We start from the raw sequence: 20,721 nt of genomic DNA on the forward strand, positions 1-20,721 counted from the left end.
GGAAATGCTTTCATATCCATTTTGCACAATCCCCCTTTCTTTATGTATGACCAGGTCTGCTCTCTCCTGTCACTGTTTTCAATTCCAGGTAGCATATTATTATAGCCATTTATGATTTCAGTTAAGACAATTTCACCATCTTTTATTTCAATGAAAAGGAGACAAGGTAAGAATAACTGAGCTGCCAAAGATCATAGCAGAAAAATTTTTATGAATTAAAGTAAAAATATCAGTCAATCAGTCAACCACATTTACCAGGCTCCAGTAAGTCAAATTCTGTTGACCTCTCCAATGAACTTGTTGAACTCTTCATGGTTACCAACTCTTTGAGAGAAACTGTCTCTCTAGTTTCTACTCCGTTTTCACATCCATTATGGCTGGGACCTAAAAGGCACCTTTCAGGAAACTACTCTTCTGAAGGTGAAGAGCAATAAAAGCCTATCCTTGTCCTGCAGCATCTCTGCTATTTAAATGGTTGCTTGGCTGAGAAGTGTCAAGATTTAACAAATTGTAGTTTCCTGAAGGACACCTTTTGATGTGCTTTGTTCTTCAAGTTCATCGTCACATACAGTGTTTTGTGTTTATTGGTCCAGTTTTTTTGTTTTTTTTTTTTGCGGTACACGGGCCTCTCACTGTTGTGGCCTCTCCCTCCGCAGAGCACAGGCTCTGGACGCGCAGGCTCAGCGGCCATGGCTCACGGGCCCAGCCGCTCCACGGCACGTGGGATCCCCCCGGACGGGGGCACGAACCCGTGTCCCCTGCATCGGCAGGCGGACTCTCAACCACTGCGCCACCAGGGAAGCCCTATTGGTCCAGTTTTTATTATTTATGCCTACAACTGTCTTAAGATATAATTTAATGACTACTCACAAAAATGTCTCAACAATTATATCAAAACTCAATTCTCTCCTTTGTCTTTCAGCTTGTAATGTTTCTTTTAAACCTAGATACATGCATGTGCTAATATTGGTCTGTTAATTTTCTCATTCTCTTCTCCTTTCATTACTGACCCTATTCCATACCCCAGCCCAGCTCCCCGACACCGCTCTATCACCTCACCCCGGGGGGGAAAAAAAAATCTAGGTATGAAGTTTAGAGTGAGCCTAAGTGACAAATTCCCTTCACTGAACTTTGTAAGTGGGAGTGGCTCATTTACATCTGTGGCCTTTAGGTGCCAGGGTCTGTTCACCTGAGTCCTATACCACATTTTTTCCTTCAAAAACATTATCTGTGGTTCTGTGGAATTGTCTCATTTTATGGACAACAGAAGCCCGACTCCTAATTTGTCATCTTACAGTACAAACCCAGCTCTTAATGCCCTGGCTCTAGCAAAATCTGTGCTCTTTGGGAGATTTACATTTGCTTGTGACGATCCTCTAGAATTGGTTTTGTTTTTTAATTAAAGGTGCCTTGCATCAGGAAAGAGAGTTGTGTATGCCCACATCCTTTAACGGGGGCTTGCTAGGATGCCTGTTTACCGGTCTGTCTGCAGAGAGCCTTAATGACCTTTGAAATTTCATCAGAGCTACGAAAGTCACTTTCCCTGCTTGCATTCCTCAATCCTGGCTCTGCCTCTTGGAGCTGAGCATGTAGCAGGTCTGCTCACAGCTGGGCTGATTCTTCCTGCAGCGTTAGCTCGCTCTGTGACAGGCCAGTGCAAATTGAATTAATAGCCTATGAATTTCCTCTGGCCTGCCACATCGGCAGATTCACACCTGGTTTCTCACTGCTTTCTTTCCAAACTCCGGCCAAGCCAAAGGCACACAAAGACAAGGGAGTAGGAGTAAGAATTTATCTGGCTGGTCTGTACCATACAGACAGAATATTTGCTTGAATCAAGCACCATCCCACCCATAACCCAGAAATCCACATGGGCCTCTGGATAGCTACCTACAGGGTCAAACCAACAGAGAATTCTCAGCTCTCCCCCTTCACACCCCTAAATATTAGGTGACCAAATGACCCGTTGAAAAGTAAAAAGTTTAATCAATTTGAACAACAATAGCAAGAACCTATGAAGGACTCAGAAATGAACAAAGCTTTTTCACGTATTCAACAAGACTGGTTGGGCGGGTATTCTTATTGTTGTTTAAAAATAAGAAATATGAAAATTGAGCTTCCAAAAGATTAAATGACTTGCCCTAGGCTGTAAATGGCAAGGCTGAGACCCCTAAGCCCAATATTTGGAATCTTAAATGATATTCATTGCCTCTTACTTGGTAATATGGAAGCAAAAGACAAAACAAAACAACCAAGGAGAAAAAAAACTGAACAAAAAAATATAACAACAACAACAAACAACAAGAAAACCACCGGAAGGGGGTGGGACGGGGGTGGGGGGAGGATATGTCTGTTTGCATGTGTTTTTTTGTCCTGAATTCACTAAACTAGTCTGTATAAGTAGACAGACACACACAATTGATTGTTTAGTAAAATCTGAATAGTTTGCTGAGACATAAACTGTGTTATGCTTAAGTTCAGGCTCCCCTTTTGATTTTTTTTTTTTTTTTTTAAGCTCACAAGTATCATTCCTGAAAACAGACTGTGGGCCAGCAAGAATCCTGGTCAGTTCACATTTATTTCTCTGTTTTCTTAGAAAACTTGTGATGTAAGAGATAGGCATTATAACCCGGGAGCACATGAGTTAATCTGCACTTTTCTGTCTGAAAGTCTAGGTTTTGGCCCATATTTACAGAGGTTACCTTTTCAGAGGCAGAGGACTTGTAACTGAACTTGCCCCAGGCTTTGCCATGTTCAGTGGCTCATGGCTGATCCGCTGACTGACCTATGAGCATCTGTGTTCTCAGGGGGAGAGACAGGTTTAAAGTGCCAGGACACTTGTACAAGCAACCATAATTTGATGGATGGGTTTTTAACCTTAAAAGTAAAAATGAACTTTCTGACATACGGTAATCATTAGACGTCTGGATGAATGAAAACACTCCATCTTCTCTTTCACAAAGAATCAAAACTTCGCCATGTTTAGAAAATAAAACCGCAACAAATAAACACGGAGTAATGAAAGTCTAAAGCCAAAAGTCAAAAGCACTTACCTTGGCACCTTCTTCCAGTGGAGGACAAGGAAAACCCGTCTGGACACAGACATTTGAAGCTGCCTTCAGTGTTGCTGCACGTGCCCAAGGCACAAATTTCTGGTTCTTCAACACATTCATCAATATCTAAAAGAAGTACACGTGTGTCAAACAAGGTCAAAACATGATGGAGACACCATCGGTTACTAAATGCACAATGTAAAAGTACAAAGTGTAACTGAGTTTCAAAACTCTTCTAACAATGAAGATTTTTCCTGTGTCATGATGCATGTGAGTAGACTTCTAGGCTGTGATGACTTTATTTATTTTTTCTTTTTTTTTAAAGATTTTTTTGATGTGGACCATTTTTTTAAAGTCTTTACTGAATTTGTTTCAATACTACTTCTGTTTTACGTTTTGGTTTTCTGGCCACGAGGATGTTGGGATCTTAGCTCCCCGACCAGGGATCGAACCTGCCCCCCTGCATTGGAAGGTGAAGTCTTAACCACTGGACCGCCAGGGAAGTCCCTGTGATGACTTTTAAAAAAACTAGTTTTGATGGTTCTTATTGTAAAAATGGACTCTGCAAGTGCCTTCTTAGGGATGCAGTGAGAAACATGTTTTACCCAGACTGAATTTCTTGGATAATTAGAAAAGTTGGAGTAATTTCATACCACCCTAAACTAGGAAAGAAGCAAGAAACTCTAGAGTCTGACTTCACCACTACACAGTAAACAGACGCTCTGAAATTTTAATTGTGTTGCCAGTGAGTTACCCCGTGAGAGATGTAGGCCTTTGAACCAAATTTGTTCCCCTCCACCCATCTGTCCACAGTGCTTTCCCCAACATCCCATGCTACAATATCCTAAAACTATGACTTTTACAAGGACACCAGTACTCATGAAAATAATCCTATGCAATACAAACTAAAGATATCACAAGAGATGAGGCTCCTATCTCTCATTTGCAGTTTAATTTGTCTGAAGACACAAAAATATCTTCTGTGTATAGACTATAGTTTTTCCTTTACCATATAGATGATAGGAATTTGACACACATAATTGTGACATGTTTCCTTTAGCATATTAATACACCTGATCTACTGTAAAGGAGTAATTAAGGATGGTTTGCAGGGAAGTTTCAGTGGCTTGAGTATGTTCTCGTTTGCCTGGGAGAGTACTAGTTTATGCCTGTTGACCTGGACTTGTTATTAATAGTGCCCTCCTCAAAACTGTCTTGGTTTGGTCAGTAAAGTACATGATGACCCTACTTGTGGAAAAAGTACGACCACTCTTTCCAAGAGATGTACCCATCCTTTCCCCTGACTTTCAGCAGGAATTTGTAGTGAAAAAGAGGTAAGTCTTGGGGCTTCCCTGGTGGCGCAGTGGTTGAGAATCCGCCTGCTAATGCAGGGGACACGGGTTCGAGGCCTGGTCTGGGAAGATCCCACATGCCGCGGAGCAACTAGGCCCGTGAGCCACAACTACTGAGCCTGCGCGTCTGGAGCCTGTGGTCCGCAACAAGAGAGGCCGCGACAGTGAGAGGCCTGCGCATGGCGATGAAGAATGGCCCCCGCTCTCCGCAACTGGAGAAAGCCCTCACACAGAAACGAAGACCCAACACAGCCATAAATAAGTAAATAAATAAATTTATAAAAAAAAAAAAAAAAAAAAAGAGGTAAGTCTTGATTCTGAGCCATGCTATTTTTATGGAAATTTTTTTTCAACGAAACAGATATCCCTTGTATCTTGCAACTCTTTATTTTCAGGTTTGTGCAACGAGTTCTACCCACACCAAAATGTATTCGTGTTACACAGCTTTATTCCCACGAGGTCCAACTAAAGGGAAGTTAGGATCTTAGCTTTGTTATCTTGACTTAATTTTGTAAATACCACATAATAGAGTTTCTAGAAATGTGCAGTGCAAAGTATCTTCCTGTACAATGCAAAACTAGCTTCTTCATCATTTCATGTTCTTACGTTGCATTTATAGTTGCATCATGTTTCCTGTGGCTTATTATCTGAACTGCTGCTGCTGATTGAATTGCTCCATTCCTGCACTCCCTCCACCCCAACATCCAACCTTTGCTTAGAAGTCAACTTTTGTAAAAATGCTCGGATGTCTCCTTTTTGTTGTTGTTATGGTAGAAATCAAACTGTAGGTGCCAACTTCATAAGGGTAGGGACAAAGATTTAGAATGAACACATTTATGAACTATTCTGGAAGTCATTTTTCTTTCTATACATTTTCATTCTGTTCATTTTAGGGTAATTTTGCATTAATCCTAGAGTGAATAAAGCTGATCTCTAATAGAAGTAAAATAACACGTAATAATTTGCATTTAGGTCTAATTTTGCTAAAGTGTTTTCATGTAGAATATTATCTCTTGACTGAGAGTTAAATTAGGTATATAATAAACATTTGTCATTGATGCTATTAAAAGTGGACAGTTCTTACTCATCATGGATTAGGTGCAGACTTGTTTAAAGGTGGGAGCATGGACTAGGTGACTTCTTAAAAGTCCTTTCCACCCTGTTCATTGATGAAGTTCTGGCAATTAACGTCCTTCATTTAATGCAATAATATACGTACGTATTGAGGAATACGGTACTATAAAATTTGCTGAGAATTTATTTGTAGTTACACGTTTCTACCATTCTACAAGTCAAAATAACATAGACAAGTTATATAGCCACATTCCTCCAACCCTGACTGTGGTCACTTAAAGATTTTAACTGGAATCAGGAAGCTATGTTTAGTTGCAACCCATTGGCACTTAAAAACATGTAATCCAGAACTTTCTACCAGCTGCATAAAAGTACATTGGGAAGGTGTCAGGGTTATGTGACCACCCATATACACAGAGCAAAATAGCTTCATCAGAGATTAGCGTGAGAATTGATGTTCCTGTCTCACCATCTAATTTTGAGCCTATAAGTCACACCCTACCCTTGGATTTGTTTCTGATAAAGTATTCTAAAATGAAGACACCATCACACCATCTCAGAAATTGGATAATGTCAATGCAGTAACCAATACTGCTAATTTCCAAATATTGATAGCCCTCCTACCTTCACACTTGTCATTGTGGAGACTGTATCCAGGTGGACAAATACATCTGTAGGACCCATCCAAGTTCTGACAGGTGCCTGGTGCACATTTTCCAGGTTCTAGGAGACATTCGTTGATATCTGCAAAGAAAAGGGAAAAAGAAGAAAGAGGTTCCCACTGGCACGATTTCCATCAAGCAACTAAAATTGAAAGAAACTGGAATAAAATCTAAGAAACACATAAATCTAAAGCCCACAAACTCTACCCTGGAGAAAAACTAACAGCTCAATAAAAATCGGCTTTATTAGCTTTCAGAATTGTGCAGTGTAGTTAACAACCATATTTCACTTGATCTACTTTCCAGGAAAGCATAGCACGTGAAAAGTCAATGGGTATGAAGATCTTTGAGGACCCAAAGGACTGTATAAGAGCTTACCACAAAGCTATGTTGAAGAAAAAGAATAAAAGAAAGGGAATTACAGTTGTTTATAGAACAATTTAACAGTTACACTGAACGTTGTAACTGTTTCTCTAATTACAAACACTTAATTTTAAAAGATAAAGGGGAAGAGTGGTATATATACCATACACACATACAGGCAGGATTAGTGTACTTCTACTCTGATCTTTTTCCTCCAGGCTTCTGAAGGGAGGATTGTGATAGAGACTGCATGATTCCTGGAGTGGCCTCTGGGATGACCTTAGAGGGTGTTTCTGAAGCAGCACTCACCCACACAGGTTCTTCCATCTGGAGCCACCTCATAGCCTTCATTGCACTGACACTGGAAGGACCCCACTGTATTGATGCATTGGCCATTTCTGCAAAGGTTCCCATTTCCAGTTGCACATTCATCAACATCTGCCAAAAAAAAATCCTTTGATATGTTCCAAAGAAAATGCCATAATCCCATCAATGGTCAAAACGTTTAAAGGGAAAAATACTTATACTGAATTTCAGTGGCCTTTGCTGGCTCAGGCAGACTTAAGAAATTCCAATGTGCTCTAGTTTATAACAACAGACCTGGCTTTATTCACCTATCAGAACCTAACACGATGACATAATTCTACTAATTAGAGATTGATCATTTATATTAGGATTTTATATGAGTTTCACCTTGATCATCCTTTAGGTTTCAGTTTTAAAGGTTAAAACTGAATTACTAATACACAGTACAGCTGAGGGTATTGTTAAGTATTCTTGTAATCAGAAGTATATAAGAGTAGCCTCTAGCACAATACAAAATTTGGTTCCTTACCCTTGCTTGTGAATAATGTAGCATATTTTATAAGAAGAATTTTAACTTCTTTGAAGGGAGGCTGTAGTGAAACATCTAGACAAGCAGGTCCACACTGCTCCTGAACTACGTAATTTCTGTACAAAGGATAGCTTTTGTATGTTTTAAAACATATTCGATTTATTTTGAAATGCATTTAATTCGCAGCATAGTAGACATAAAAATTATAGCTGCTAATGAGTATATTAATAAAAGTAATAGATGTAGTAACTATATTTGACACTTAATTAGCACATTGTATTTAACAACTCTTTTTAACCACCTGTCACGCACAAGATGGCATATATTAAAAAAGATTGCCAGCACGCTGGAGATGATGCTAATTACAGAGAACACACGTAGAACTGCCTTCCTTTGGTGGCTGACTGTTTTGCACACGCACCTATGCAGTCATTGTTGTGGGAAAGGATGAAACCGTGATTGCAGCGGCAGTTGAAGGAACCAATTGTGTTTCGGCAAGTTCCATTCCCACAGGCATCTCTTTCACACTCATTTATGTCTAGCAGGAACAAAGGACACAGAAAAACATGATTATTAACAGAAGAGGAGGGTATATGGTTACCTGCGGTTAAAAGGCATTTTAAGAGTTCACAAAATGTCGTACGTAGGCTGAGAACTTCTAGATTCGATGTTGGTGTTAGTTCCAGCAGCGGCAGCTTCCTGTGAGAAACCAGCAAAAGGCAAGGTTCTAAGCCTTGGGAGAAAATCCTTTCCTTGGTTGGCATGTGAAAGGAGGCAAGCTAAGGACATGAGAACTGGACAAGAACTATTTTATTCTATTTACTTCTAGAATCCTCCACCCTTGCCACTTTTCTCAAATACTTTCACTTGGAAATGGAAAATTCTGTGCACATCTGGGTCTTGATTCACTGCCACCTTTGGCAAACTTCAGCCTTTAAGATTCTCACTCCGGTTTACCAAAAGGCAGTGAGTCACCTGATATTACCCCAAAATCAGCAACAACATAAATTAGCTTTCTAACTCACCTGGAATTTTAGACATGTTTCTTTGTCCCAATCCACCCCTAAAAACCCATGACCACTCCCATGAAATGGTGACTTATCTCCCTTCTAAACTATCCCAATGTAATGGCCCCTAATGTGGGTCTCCTCTCTTGCAGTGTATTCTGTCTTTCTATTGGTCTATGACTTTTCACTCTGACTATCTGTAAAGCTGTCTTGGCATCTTATGTGTCTTTGCATCTTGTGACAGCGGCCATCACCTTTCTCATAAAGAGTAGGTGTACGTTATATTGAGGAGGAAATAAGAAATTAAAATGAAAAACATTGATATTGTTGGCTTGTTATATCAACAGGCAGAATGAGGAGGGCAAGGACAAAGAGATGGGGAAGGAGTGGAAGGCAACACCTCAGATTAGCAAAATGTAGTGTTTAGAGTTAGGATTTCCTTTCCTTTCAAATTTTGGACATAAAGATAAGTTATCTGTGATCTTAAATCAAGAAGCTATTGCTGAGCCCAATGTGACTCCAACATGTGTGTCTGTTGGTTGACGACTGCATCCAGATGAGTCACCCTGCCAGCAGTCAAAAACTTCTGCCTTGATTCATTTTTAGCCAAGCAAGTGAAGTTCTTTAGTTGGGCAGGTCCTTTGGTAGAGGGTTCTCCATAATTCAGACGGAAGAGGGAGAATGAAAGTTGGGCAGGACTTCATTAGTATGTAGGGATTATCTCGCCAGTGATGAGCAGGGCCTATTATAATCTTTAACTTAAAACTTATCTGCTCTGAAGATGACCAGATTTTATGAGAATGTTCCCTAATGGATAAATCCAATTACAGCCAAAGGCAAGCACTTTAAACATCACTCTATAGATTGTTCTTTTTCCAGCTGTGAAACTGATTGAAGTCCCCAGAAGACTTAATGGATGTTGCTTTAAAGTAGAAACAGAAAGGAGGGAAAGAGAGAAATTGACTGATTACACATTTGAAGTTTATTCTAAATCAACATTCTGATTCAGTACTAAGACCAAGGAAGAGATTTAAAATCCTGAGCTCTTTTCCCCTAGGAAAATGATCTGTAAATTTGTCTTTAAGGATCTGATACAAACTACAGACACATCTCAAAAAATGCTCACACTCAAACAATCAAAAGCTGCACCCTTTCCAATAAGGCAAACTCACATAAATACTATAAAAGAGTAATAGGCTTTTAACATTAATAAATAGTAATTTTTTGTCGTAATATCTTTCTCAATTTATCTCTTAGTCAGAAGTGTTTCTGAACTGACAGCCAAATGATTATCAAGAAAGAGGTTTATGATGTTAAGATTACTAAAGATGAAATGCCAAAGGGTATTAATGCTACACACGTGCTTCTGTTTTTATTTTATAAATAACAAAACAACTACTGAAAGGTTTAGTGTTAACTTTAAATATATGCAGATACAAATGAATTTTTCAGTAGGTTATGAAGAAAAAAATGAAATGATAGTCACATACTCACCCAAACACATGGTTTGATCAGCGTTTGTTTTAAAACCAGTGTGGCAAAGACAATAAAAGCTTCCAACTGTGTCAATACACTGTCCGTGGCTGCATATATTGGGGATTTCTTGACATTCATTGCGATCTGTAGATAAAAATTAAGTGAAAACTTAGAAGACAAAATCAAATCGAATAACTTACTTCTAGGTATTGCTCTCAGGATTAATCCTAGCTCTAAACTAAGCCAGTGAAACAGATGCTGACATATTTATTTTTGACTCAAAATTGGTTAAAACTTACTCTGATTTACTGGGCACATTCAGACCATATTAACAATACACAAGCAATGAAAAACAGGGGCGGTATCCAAAAAAAATCTTCTAAAAGAAGAGAAAACTTAGAAGTAGAATGGGGAAGAAAAATCCAAACTGGTAGATAATCCACTTGATTATCTGCCTAAGCAGTATCCTAGACTGTGTAATTGACTGAAGTATTTGTCTACTCAAGATTTGGTGCCTCAAATCATGGAAGCTTCATGGCGTCCTCTAGAAATTTAAATCAAACAAATCCCATTGCTAAGATAGGTTTTCATGATGGACAGCCTGCATCGTCCCTTGTTCCACTTACACATCATTATTTTGTCTCACTCCTGTAACCTTTTGTTCCATCTGAACCAAGTCTTCCTGTCTACACATGGCTCCTTTCAGCACTTGACAATCCTAATGATGTTTGTTTCTTTTTTATCCATATTCTTTCCAAAGGAAGCCATCTCATCTTGCTTCTGCCAGTCTTTAGGCTTTAAATTATATTTGTCATCAAGTGATGCTCTCCTGAAATCTGATTATCTGAGGGGCCACATTTGTTGCAGGAATCCACAGATGACATAATTACATGCCTACTCATGTCTCTAATTTTCTAAAGCTCTCAAGATTCTACGTTTAGGGAAAATGTAACTCAAAAGGCACTGCGTTATCCTGATTTTCCTGTTGTCACAAAAGAAAGCAAAGAGCAGAACGCCGCCTTGGGTGTAGATGTTGTAGAGCACCGCAGCACCCTGCTCTCAGCTGAATAATCCAGACTTGCTGTTTGCCTGCCCTATCTACTGAGAAGACAGCAACTGGGAACAGGCACTTTGTGTTGCACAGAGCAGCTGTGCCCACGCCAGGAGAGAGTATATTCCCTCCATTTCACGTGCTCAGGCTGCCATTTTTAGAACTACTTCCTTCCAATACGCAAAACATTTAGAGTTGATGAATCACCATATCCTTTAAAAGTCTCGGGGGGGGGGGGGTTGAGTATATCATAAAGAGGGGAAATTGGGATAGAGTAGCTTAGGAGCTACAGCTAGCCTATGCAGAAATGCTAGTGAACAAATTATGATTGTTCCCATCAGAGAAAACGGATTTAAAATGAGCAACCTTCTCCCTGAGATAGGCAGAGGAAATTGATTTCCACTGCCAAGCTCTGTGGAGGGAGCTGATTTTGAGAAGGGTTGGCCCAAACCTTGGGTAACCTCTGGTAATATGGATCTGGGAGAATGCAAGGACCAGGTCGGTCTTATCTCTGGGACCCCCAGAAAATGGAGAGCATTAAGAATCTTATTAGAAAGGGATCCTCAGTTAGGAATTTTCTTTCCTACGTTGCCTATTTCATGATGATTGAAAAAAAAATGAAACATGGATTACTTTGCAGTTCTACTGGTGAAACAGAAAGTTACAATTCTAGAGAACTTAATTGTGAAGTTCACTTTGTATTGAGACCAGAAAACTAGGTTTCTACAAGCACCAAGATTTAAACTCCGAGAAGGTGCTGCCTGAGGTTGAGATAGGAGATTTAAACAGGGTACTGGGGGAAAACACCCACACAGTCAGCAGAAAGAGAGGAGACCATGAGGAAATGGCTGGGAAGAATATGTCTTTAGCTCGGCAATCCATTTCAGAAGGGGGCTGCATTTGCTCTAATGCCACAGCTCCTCAGGTGAGACCAGCATCCTCGGCTTCGATACCTAACTAACTGTTCTCTAAAAATCTCTCAGCAACAATGCGGGTATTATATGGTCGGCTGTTGAAATGATGTACTTATGGATTCAAATAAAAATCTTATTATGATAAGGAAATTTTAGTTCTTTTCATCTTAAACACAGGAAGACAGGAGTATTTTACAATATGTCTGAAAAAATGCCATGTATAGGACAGTATTTAAAGACATTTTAAAAGATTTTAAAAGATACAAGTGAAGACATTTCCAGAGTGAAGTCTTCAGCCCTAGAGGCTGAATAGCTGCAAAACTCAAATTCAAGTACATTCCCTTTCTTGTGAGGATTTCGATGAATGAGGGAAATGAAGATTTGGCTACAGACAACACTCCTTCACAGTACTTATCGCTGGTTAACCCTGGATGAGCTTTATTTGTGTTAATATTCTACAAGAAAACATGACAGGGCTTAAGCCCCAGCAGGCCCTGGTTGGACGTCTTGTCTTGATGTATAAAATCGTTCTTCCCTCATCTTGCCTGAGCATGAAATGGTGTGAAATGACATGTTCTATATTATCAGCAATTCCTTATTTTGATTGGAATTATTTCACGCAGTTTCAAATAAATATAAATTACAAGCAAAATGCAGGGAAGTGGTATGAATGCCAAGTTTCATGAGAGCATTGTGACTCATATCAGAGACGTCCTCACTTTTCCTGTCCTGTTTTGTTTTTTTTTTTCAGTACGTGGATAACAACTGCTCTGCTGACAAAATGCTAAATACTTGCACATGTTCCTTTAAACCCCCCAAAAAACAAGTCTTGATTCTCAAAATGAGTTTTTGTTCTGGTATTACACCCTCTTCCCACCAAAGTCTCATAAAACAATGCAAAATACCCTACGGAAAGCAGTGCACTTCCCACCACTTAATCACTGGTGGGCAAGGAAACCCAAGGAAAATCTGACCACGTTCCTTGGTGTTGTTTCATTCACAAATGCATAAAATATCCAGGAAATTCCTTGTGAAATGAGCCAGAAGCAAAATAACACATTCTTCCTGACCTCCTTGCTAAATATACAGTGATTTATAATTACTAAAAAACTCAGATGAAAATCATTCTGAGGTATTACTTTCCTTCTGGGCTGAAACACCAGTGTTTTTATTTTGATACCACTGGCTACAAGATACCATCAGACACCTAATAATTTTACCATCAATTTAAGATGGTAACACGCTCATCCTTCTTATTTCTAGCACATCCCTGACAAACGGGAACAACAAAAAAATTTAACCTCTAGCGGACAGTTTCTCATTTTACTGTAGCTGACGTAGCAAATAAAAGGCTTTCAACGTTTGCGGCCCTCAGCTGTGTAAGCTGTTTAGGAGAAAAAGTGATACTGTTGGTTCTTTTTCCTTGGTTTGTTCAGTTTGATCTGGCCCAGCTCAGGGGAGCTTTGCCATCTAGACTTGGGGTATGTGGCCAGAATGGTGACAACCTCACCCACTCCAAGGGGATTATGTGAAAGGACAAAAAAGTATTTGGTCCTGAATACCAGTTAGGGAGTGTGTGTGTGTGTGTGTGTGTGTGTGTGTGCGTGTGTGTGTGTGCGTGTGCGCGCATTTGTGGGAGTGGGTGTTTGCAGCAGGGCAGCAGAGAGGCAAATTTGGAAACGTCACACCTCTAAAGGGAGAAAAAAGCTAAGTGTGAAGACATTTCAACAGTTTTCCCTTTTCCCAGTTTAGTTACTACAACTCAGAAGTCATGTATTCTTCAACCTAACCGTCTCAAAGAAATCCAGGTATCTGCAGCTCAATGGGGCTGGCCCGTCGGGTGGGCGCTGGGCGGTGGGGACTACTTGCCATTGCACTGCCCTGTGGAGGTGAAGCGGTAGCCGGGCTTGCAGTCGCAGCGGTAGCTGCCCGCAGTGTTGATGCACTCCGCGTTGCGCTGGCACACCGGGCCGTTCTGACACTCGTCGATATCTACAAGCAGGAGAGAACTGAATTACAGGGAGGGCGGAATCTGGTGTCAAGTTGATGAAGGCTCTCACACAACATGGATTTGTATCTTCCTGTTTTGATCGGTTCTACTGAACAAACCACGGAAGATGGAAATTTTGTTTTCTAATTTTTCTGTTTTACAAATATGTTTCAGAAATGCAAATACTTGATTTATCACCACATATGGGTTCTAACGCTGCTAATGTCTAGAAAAAGTTGTGAAGCTCAGCTTCAAGGGCCAGGACTTGATACGGGTATGGACCAATATCCTAGGAAATCTTGTATTTGCTCGAAGCCTGGGGGTTTTGGGATTCAGTTGGGTTGCTTTCGTCTGGAAGGCTGTGAGGTCTGCAGAGCAGGGCATCTCAAACCTGAATGCGCATATGAATCACTTAGGATTTTTTTGAAAGGCATATCTGATTCAGCATGTCTGGGGAGAGGCTTGAGATTCTGTGCTTCCATTAAGCTCCCAAGTGATGCTGGTACTCCTGGTCTACAGACAGTGCTTTGAACTGCAGGGCTGCACAGGCTCTTGCTTAAATTTCTGCCACATGGCAGTCAAGTCAAGGAGACTTAACATGAGAGACTGCACATAAAACCACTGAAAATAACCAAACGCTCACTATCAAAGGAAAGAATAAAATGGATACTGTGTGCTCCAGGGCTTTGACTATGCTCACGGAGTTGTCTGTCTTTTAAAAAATTTAACAGCTACCTAATACAGTTCAAATTCATGGCATTGCAAAAGTTACTGCACAGTCCAGGCTACAGCGTGGGGCAAAATACATATTCCCTTCCCCTGCTCTTATGAAACATTCTAATTCAGTCTAAATCCAGTAAAGGGAATAGCCTGTAACACAGGTGGGGAGTCAGCTCAGCCCCAGTACCGGGGTTTCCTGCAGAAGTCGGCTCAGCCAAAGAAGTTCCCACAAGGGGGCGGCAAATACGTCAACCAAGGCCTCCTAGGTGTGTGCTTTTGTGGTGGGAAAACCTCAGTGCTATTGGCAGTCAGTGGGAGTTTCCGTCTCATCCGGGGTGTGCCTCTCTGTACAACAGATACAGAAGCAGAATTTGCCTGCCTTGGGTTACAGTGGACCCAGGACCCAGCAGCACCTCACCACCAGGCCTGCCCTGCTCTTAATTAAGGGTGTACAGAAACACAGAGGGTACCTTGCGTAGTTGGAGAAGCCAGTCGGTGTCACAGACAAGCATTTCTGTAATGCATCAGATGCCTAACATCTGATGATATACATACTTGGGGAGGGCAGACGCATGGATGCTCCCTAAATCACTTCTGGAATCCATTCCAATTTCAGTCTGGCTGAGGCACGTACTAAATCAACCTTCCTTTTCTGATTCTGCGAGCTAAGAGTGTGCTGGGAAGCAGCGGACCCTGGATTAAACATTCACCCTGAAGATGGATATCCTACGAAACGGAAACCAAAAGCTGGAGTGCTTTGTAATCTCCACATCCACTGAATGCTACCCTGACAGCAAAGTGCCTTACACTGGTGCAGCTGTAGGTTTTCAGTCTCATGTGTGTAGCAAGGTCTAGCCAGTTGGCATGGTGGTCCTGGATGGCCTTACCTCTGGTTTCTGGCCAACGGCTGCTGCTTCAGCAGATATAAGTGCCAAAGAGGCACCTGGGTCAAGTAACCAGCTCTGAATGGAAGAGAGGGGGAGATGCCACAGAAGGCGGCAGACATCGTGACGCACGTACGACAGGTGGAATACGGTGGCTATGAGCAGGCAGCCACCTCTCGCACTATAAGGTCACCTGCTGTGGGCTTTCTTCTCCATTCCCACATCATGCCTCCTCCCCACACCTGATCCTTGACGACCTGAAGCCCAGGGCCCGAACCAAAGCCCGAAATGACTATCTCCTTAGGAAGGTTAGGAATGGCTGTCACCCTGTTCCCAGTCCCCCGCAGAGCAGGCAGAGGAAGGGACGTGGGCCAACTTGGCCACAGGAACAGAAAGCCTGGTGAGGAGAATTTAACAAGCATGCGCTTGGGGCTGTAACTTGACTCATGGTCTATAAGTTGTCCCCAGTTTAGGAGAAAAAGATTTTTAAATATTAAAATGTTGAGCTCTGTGCGCTAATACGTGCTCTAACGTGAACAAAAACTCTGCTAGAGACTCTAAGTATTAAATAGAAAGTTATTCTAGCTGTCCTAGGGCCCATGGTATATTTAATAACCAGTAACGTCCCTTTTACTAAAATGTAAAAGAACACTATCTTCCCCAGATGTCGGAAAAATATGAAGTGCGGTAAGGAATGCGCAGAATCACAGCACAAACACATGGCAAGCGGAGGTAATTTGAAAATGAAAAAAGTACCATTTGCACTCATGCCAACATTCTTCATATAAAATCGAATTTGCTGTTCTTGCCATTTGGGATTCTCTCATGCATTTGAAATATTTGCATTAACCTTGTTTTCACTTGGGAGGAGCAAAGGCTCCGTTTGGAAGGGAACACTGATTTTGAGGTTCAGCTCAAGACGACTGCCCACCACTCATGCTCACTTTCAAGCAATGTGAAACAATAGCCATCTATTGGACACACCCGGGATCTCAAGGCTTTTCCGTATCAGCTGGGAAATCTAATACATTGTGTGTGTGGGGTGAGAGGGCTGGGGAATGGACATCCTGCTTTTCCCGCTGCGTGTTAGGGAATTTTTACATGAAATGTCTGTCGATCCACATGTTGCCCTTCAGTACTGCTGGAGTTAGATGGATTTCTGAAATTCCAGTGTTGTGAACTTGGCCACATGTGTGTGTGTGTGTGGGTATGCAGCTCATCGGTTGGCTCATTTCTGGATGTGACATAGCGACAGCCTCTCTTACCTTCACAAACCAGCAACTTGTCATTATAGAAGAAGCCCACTGGACATTCACATCGGAAGCTGCCAACCATGTTGATACACACGCCATTTTCACAGACCCCTGGGATCTCCCGACATTCATCGATATCTAGAAACAGAGCAGGTACGTATGAGTGACGGAACGGCATGTCGTCCCTCTGCAGGGTAAACTGGAATGGAGAGTCAGCTGCTTCTAATTCATTCTATGTAAGGTCTAAAGCCAAAGAAGAGAAAGTGCGTGTGTATGTGTGTGTATGTGCTTGCGTGTGTGCGTGTGTGCTGGGGTGGTGATGGAAGCGGGGACGTCAGTGAAGAGCAAACTGAGATAACTAGACTGCTTGTCAGACGCTCATGCGTCTGTCTGTCCGACTATCTGTTTTTCTGGTTTTGTTTTATAGCATCGGCTTTGTCCAGGTAGGAGCCGTCTTTGTACCCACCGGGCCCTGTGCACCAGATGAGCAGAATAAAAGTGACTGCCAAGAGAAAGTGGTCTCTCTACCCCAAGTGTGTGGTGGTGTTCGTCTAGAACGGGAGAGGAGAGCTGGTGAGGAACAGAGGAGGAGCCCATGGTCACGGCCAGCTCTGATCTTCCAAATTCCACTTCAACACCCCCTTTCTCCTTCACATGGCTTTTGAATGGAGGTAAGTCAGGTCTGGGGATGTAAGCTGGGCCTGAGCTGACCATGGAGAGAGAGCAGGCACCAAGGAAGGACTGTCACAGTAGACTGTGGCTTCCCAGGCCCGGGCACCGGGGCTGGCTTCTACGCTACGGTGTTACCGGCCCCTGGTACACGGTCTGACAAATGTTAAGTGCCAATTAAAATGTATTCAATTAAGAACCAGTACCTGGAAGTGGGGTTGCTGAGCATTAAAACAGGACCAAAGCGGGAGTGAGAGCAGAGCCAGGACCCAGGCTGCTAAAGCCGGCGGGCCAGCTGGTGAGGGAGCCATGTGGGCAAGTCTGGTCTCCTCACCAGCCTGGTGGATCCGCTTGCTGTTTGACCTGCTCTGAACTCCTGACCATTCAGTGTCCTCTAGGATAATAACGGTAACAGTGACAGTAACAGTAGTGTCTCCCTTGCTATGTGCCTGGTATATTTCTCAAGCATTTAACCTGAATTTAGTTACCAAATCATCAGGGCCACCCTGTGAGATGGTCTCTAGGTACTCTGACCATCATCATGATGCAGATGATGGAACTAAGGAAGTCAGAGCACGGAACTTGCCGAAGACTGTACAGCCAACAGGAGGCAGAGTTGGGATTCGGTACCAGGAATCCGCTAACAGGCTGTCCTGTCTCCCGTATGCTTTCCCACAGTCAAACAATCTTCTCAAAACCATTAGCGAAGTGCTTGTTATCCCAGAGGGCCCCTCTACCAGCCCTCTGGCAGAGTTTCACAAAACACTTCAGAAGCAGGGAGGGAATGCAAAGCTTTGGTCTTTCCAGTCCATTAGGTTTCTGTTATTGTTGTCGAGATACTTTCCTTTACATATCATAGTCCGGAGCCTCTGCAAGATACTTTGTTTGCATAAGTTGTCAGAAGATGGCTATAGACTTAAGTGGAACTCACAAGAGCTTTCAGAAGAATCACACCCTAAAGCCAATCTGTTTTAAAGGAGAAATTCGACAGGACATGGATTTATGTTGGACCTTTTTCTAAAGGGCCTGATTTTGTTTGAAGACAAATTGATCTCTTTCATGGAAAAAAAACCAGCTTAGAATATCAAGGGGTATATTTCCATTTTGAATACAACAAGTCATTACGTTTTAGATTTTTCACACATTTGTCATTCATGTTCTTAAAAAGTTAGGCAAAGATATATCACAACTATGCACTCGCAGCACGAAGAAAAAAAATTCAGACATTCTTGAACCACGTACGGGTTAAAACATGAAATGTTATGTCCACATTCATTTGTTTTAAATACAAGAGATGTATTTTCAAGTTTAACAATAACAGGCTGGGTCAAATTTCTAGCCATTGTTAGGCATAAAAGAGCAAAAGCATATATTAAAAATTATATTTTCTTTTCCTGTCTGGATTCCATTGGAACTTCAACTTGGAAAAGTTTATGTTTAAAGACAAGATTAATAAACTTGCTATAGTTTTAACCCCACACGAATGGGTTCTATATGCCAACAATCTTCAGACCTTTCAGAAGAAGAGTATAAAGCTTAAATAAAACAAAGTTTCTCAGTCATCTAAATATTTTGTCATGCTGGAATTTGCTAACAATAAGTATACTGCTAACTATCACATTTCCAGTTTTCAAGAGCTAGAGGCAACGCAAGCTGTGAGTCAGGACTGGATTCTGGTCTCAGCTCTGTTATTAATTAGCCAGGTGACCTCAGCTGAGTCCCCGCCCCTGTCTAGGCCTCTGTCCCCTCAACTGTAAGGCAAGGCCTAGCTGATGTGGACTAGATGATGTCTGAAGCCTTTCCAGTTTTATTAGTGGATGATGTTAATGCTGTCTTGAGTCTCTGCCTGCTACCAACATTAGAAGGTAGGCCTTGCTGGGGTACACGCCTGGTCCATCCACAGAGAACGATGGATTCTACTATTAAAGACCACTTATCCTCAGATCAGAGATTCTAAGGAGATGAAAAGATCTGTTTTGGGAAGGGGAAAAACAAAGCAGCTAGGAGCCGGGCGTTTCAGGCCAATGCCATTTAACAGGTTTTCTTTCCAAATCATGAAGTTTCTTTGGACGTTGACTACGGAGCCATATGTATTTGGCACTAAGAGAGCCAGGCTGATTGCTGGACCAGACCCTTGTTTTCTTAAACAAGGTCATTGGAAAGGCTGATGTGGATTTCAGTTTACTTATTAGGAATAAGGTGGAACAGACAAAGTGGTGATGTTTGCTACTAGACACAACTGCTCAGAGTTAAGAGGGGCATCTAAGGATCCATAGAAATCACACTGGGGAAAGACTCTGAGAATGCAATAGCTTTCCATCTACTTTTATGTTATTTGGTTTTAAACCACAAAGGCATCACTTCCATTGGCTGAACGCCGTGCAATACTTCTGAATCTTGCGTAAGCTTCACTAGCACTGCAGTGGTCTCTGCTCCAGTTACCAGACAGGGCCTCAGATTGGAAAGATTTTTTTTTTTTTTTTTTTTTAACTTCACATCTAAAAATCCCAAAGCAGATGACCTGAGGAGATTCTATGTGAGATAAAACTGATCCACCTACACATAAGTATTGGTATGAACAGTCATATTAAACTCAGGTCTCAGTCAGATGGAAGGATTGGGAATTATAGTCAAATCAAACATCAACTGGCCCTACTCCCAGAATCTCTCTTTGTTGATGCCTAGGGTTGGTTTAACTAAGCTTGATTGTAATTCTGTGAAAAGCTTTCCAGTCCCCTTAATCATGACCGACAAATGCTGCTGCCAATTAGGTGGAGCTACACAGGGTGTCTGTACTGTTTGTTTCAAACTAAGAATCAGAGTTTCAATAAAGCTAAATGGCACTGTTTAATTTGTTCCTTCTAAGAAAGAAAAAGCAAACTGAGAAGATAACAGTGTGTACTTCCTTTTCTTAACACAAAGGCAGAGACAAAAAGTTCCAACAGAGGCATCATAACTCACCAACAGGTAAACCAGTGTAAATGTCGATGACGAAGCCTGGCCTTTGACTTCCACAGAGTGTAGCAAATTCATCTGCAGTGATTGAACGAAGGTGGGGTGAGCGGGGTGGGAATAGGGGTCAGCAGAGAGCAACAATTAGGCTGAACAAAATTACTTTGTATACATTCTTGAAAGGTATTTACCTGTATTTTGAAAAATTTAGAATAAAAAATTAATCTGAAAATTCCTACAGATGGTGTAAACTTCTCCTTAAGACAAGCGCTGAAGGAAAAGTGACCTCATGTTGATGTAATAATGAGGCAGAAGCAGAGGTCTCTATATCATATGCCACTCATTTGTATGATCCTGCCTGTAGGAATCTGGGTTTCTATAAGGACGTTGTTCAGCTCTGAACCCAGGGACTGGCATGAGTGCCTCTTTCCACTCTGCATTAAGGGATCTAGGATTTAATGAATGT

The 20,721-nt window shown here is 41.6% G+C and overlaps 1 protein-coding gene across 2 annotated transcripts in view; it reads right to left on the reverse strand.

Moving 5' to 3' along the window:
* FBN1 (fibrillin 1) overlaps positions 1 to 20,721 on the reverse strand; it is a 254,837-nt gene that overhangs the window by 41,483 nt on the left and 192,633 nt on the right. For both annotated transcript variants that reach the window (XM_065872970.1, XM_065872969.1), the window contains 8 exons: positions 20,265 to 20,336; positions 16,647 to 16,772; positions 13,657 to 13,779; positions 9,841 to 9,966; positions 7,761 to 7,877; positions 6,814 to 6,942; positions 6,104 to 6,223; positions 3,054 to 3,179 (listed from right to left, as the gene is read on the reverse strand). In XM_065872970.1, the coding sequence (XP_065729042.1) occupies positions 3,054 to 3,179; positions 6,104 to 6,223; positions 6,814 to 6,942; positions 7,761 to 7,877; positions 9,841 to 9,966; positions 13,657 to 13,779; positions 16,647 to 16,772; positions 20,265 to 20,336 (939 nt within the window). The remainder of the gene's footprint in view (positions 1 to 3,053; positions 3,180 to 6,103; positions 6,224 to 6,813; positions 6,943 to 7,760; positions 7,878 to 9,840; positions 9,967 to 13,656; positions 13,780 to 16,646; positions 16,773 to 20,264; positions 20,337 to 20,721) is intronic.

Source organism: Phocoena phocoena, chromosome 2 (assembly GCF_963924675.1).
Source record: "Phocoena phocoena chromosome 2, mPhoPho1.1, whole genome shotgun sequence".
NCBI lineage: Eukaryota > Metazoa > Chordata > Mammalia > Artiodactyla > Phocoenidae > Phocoena > Phocoena phocoena.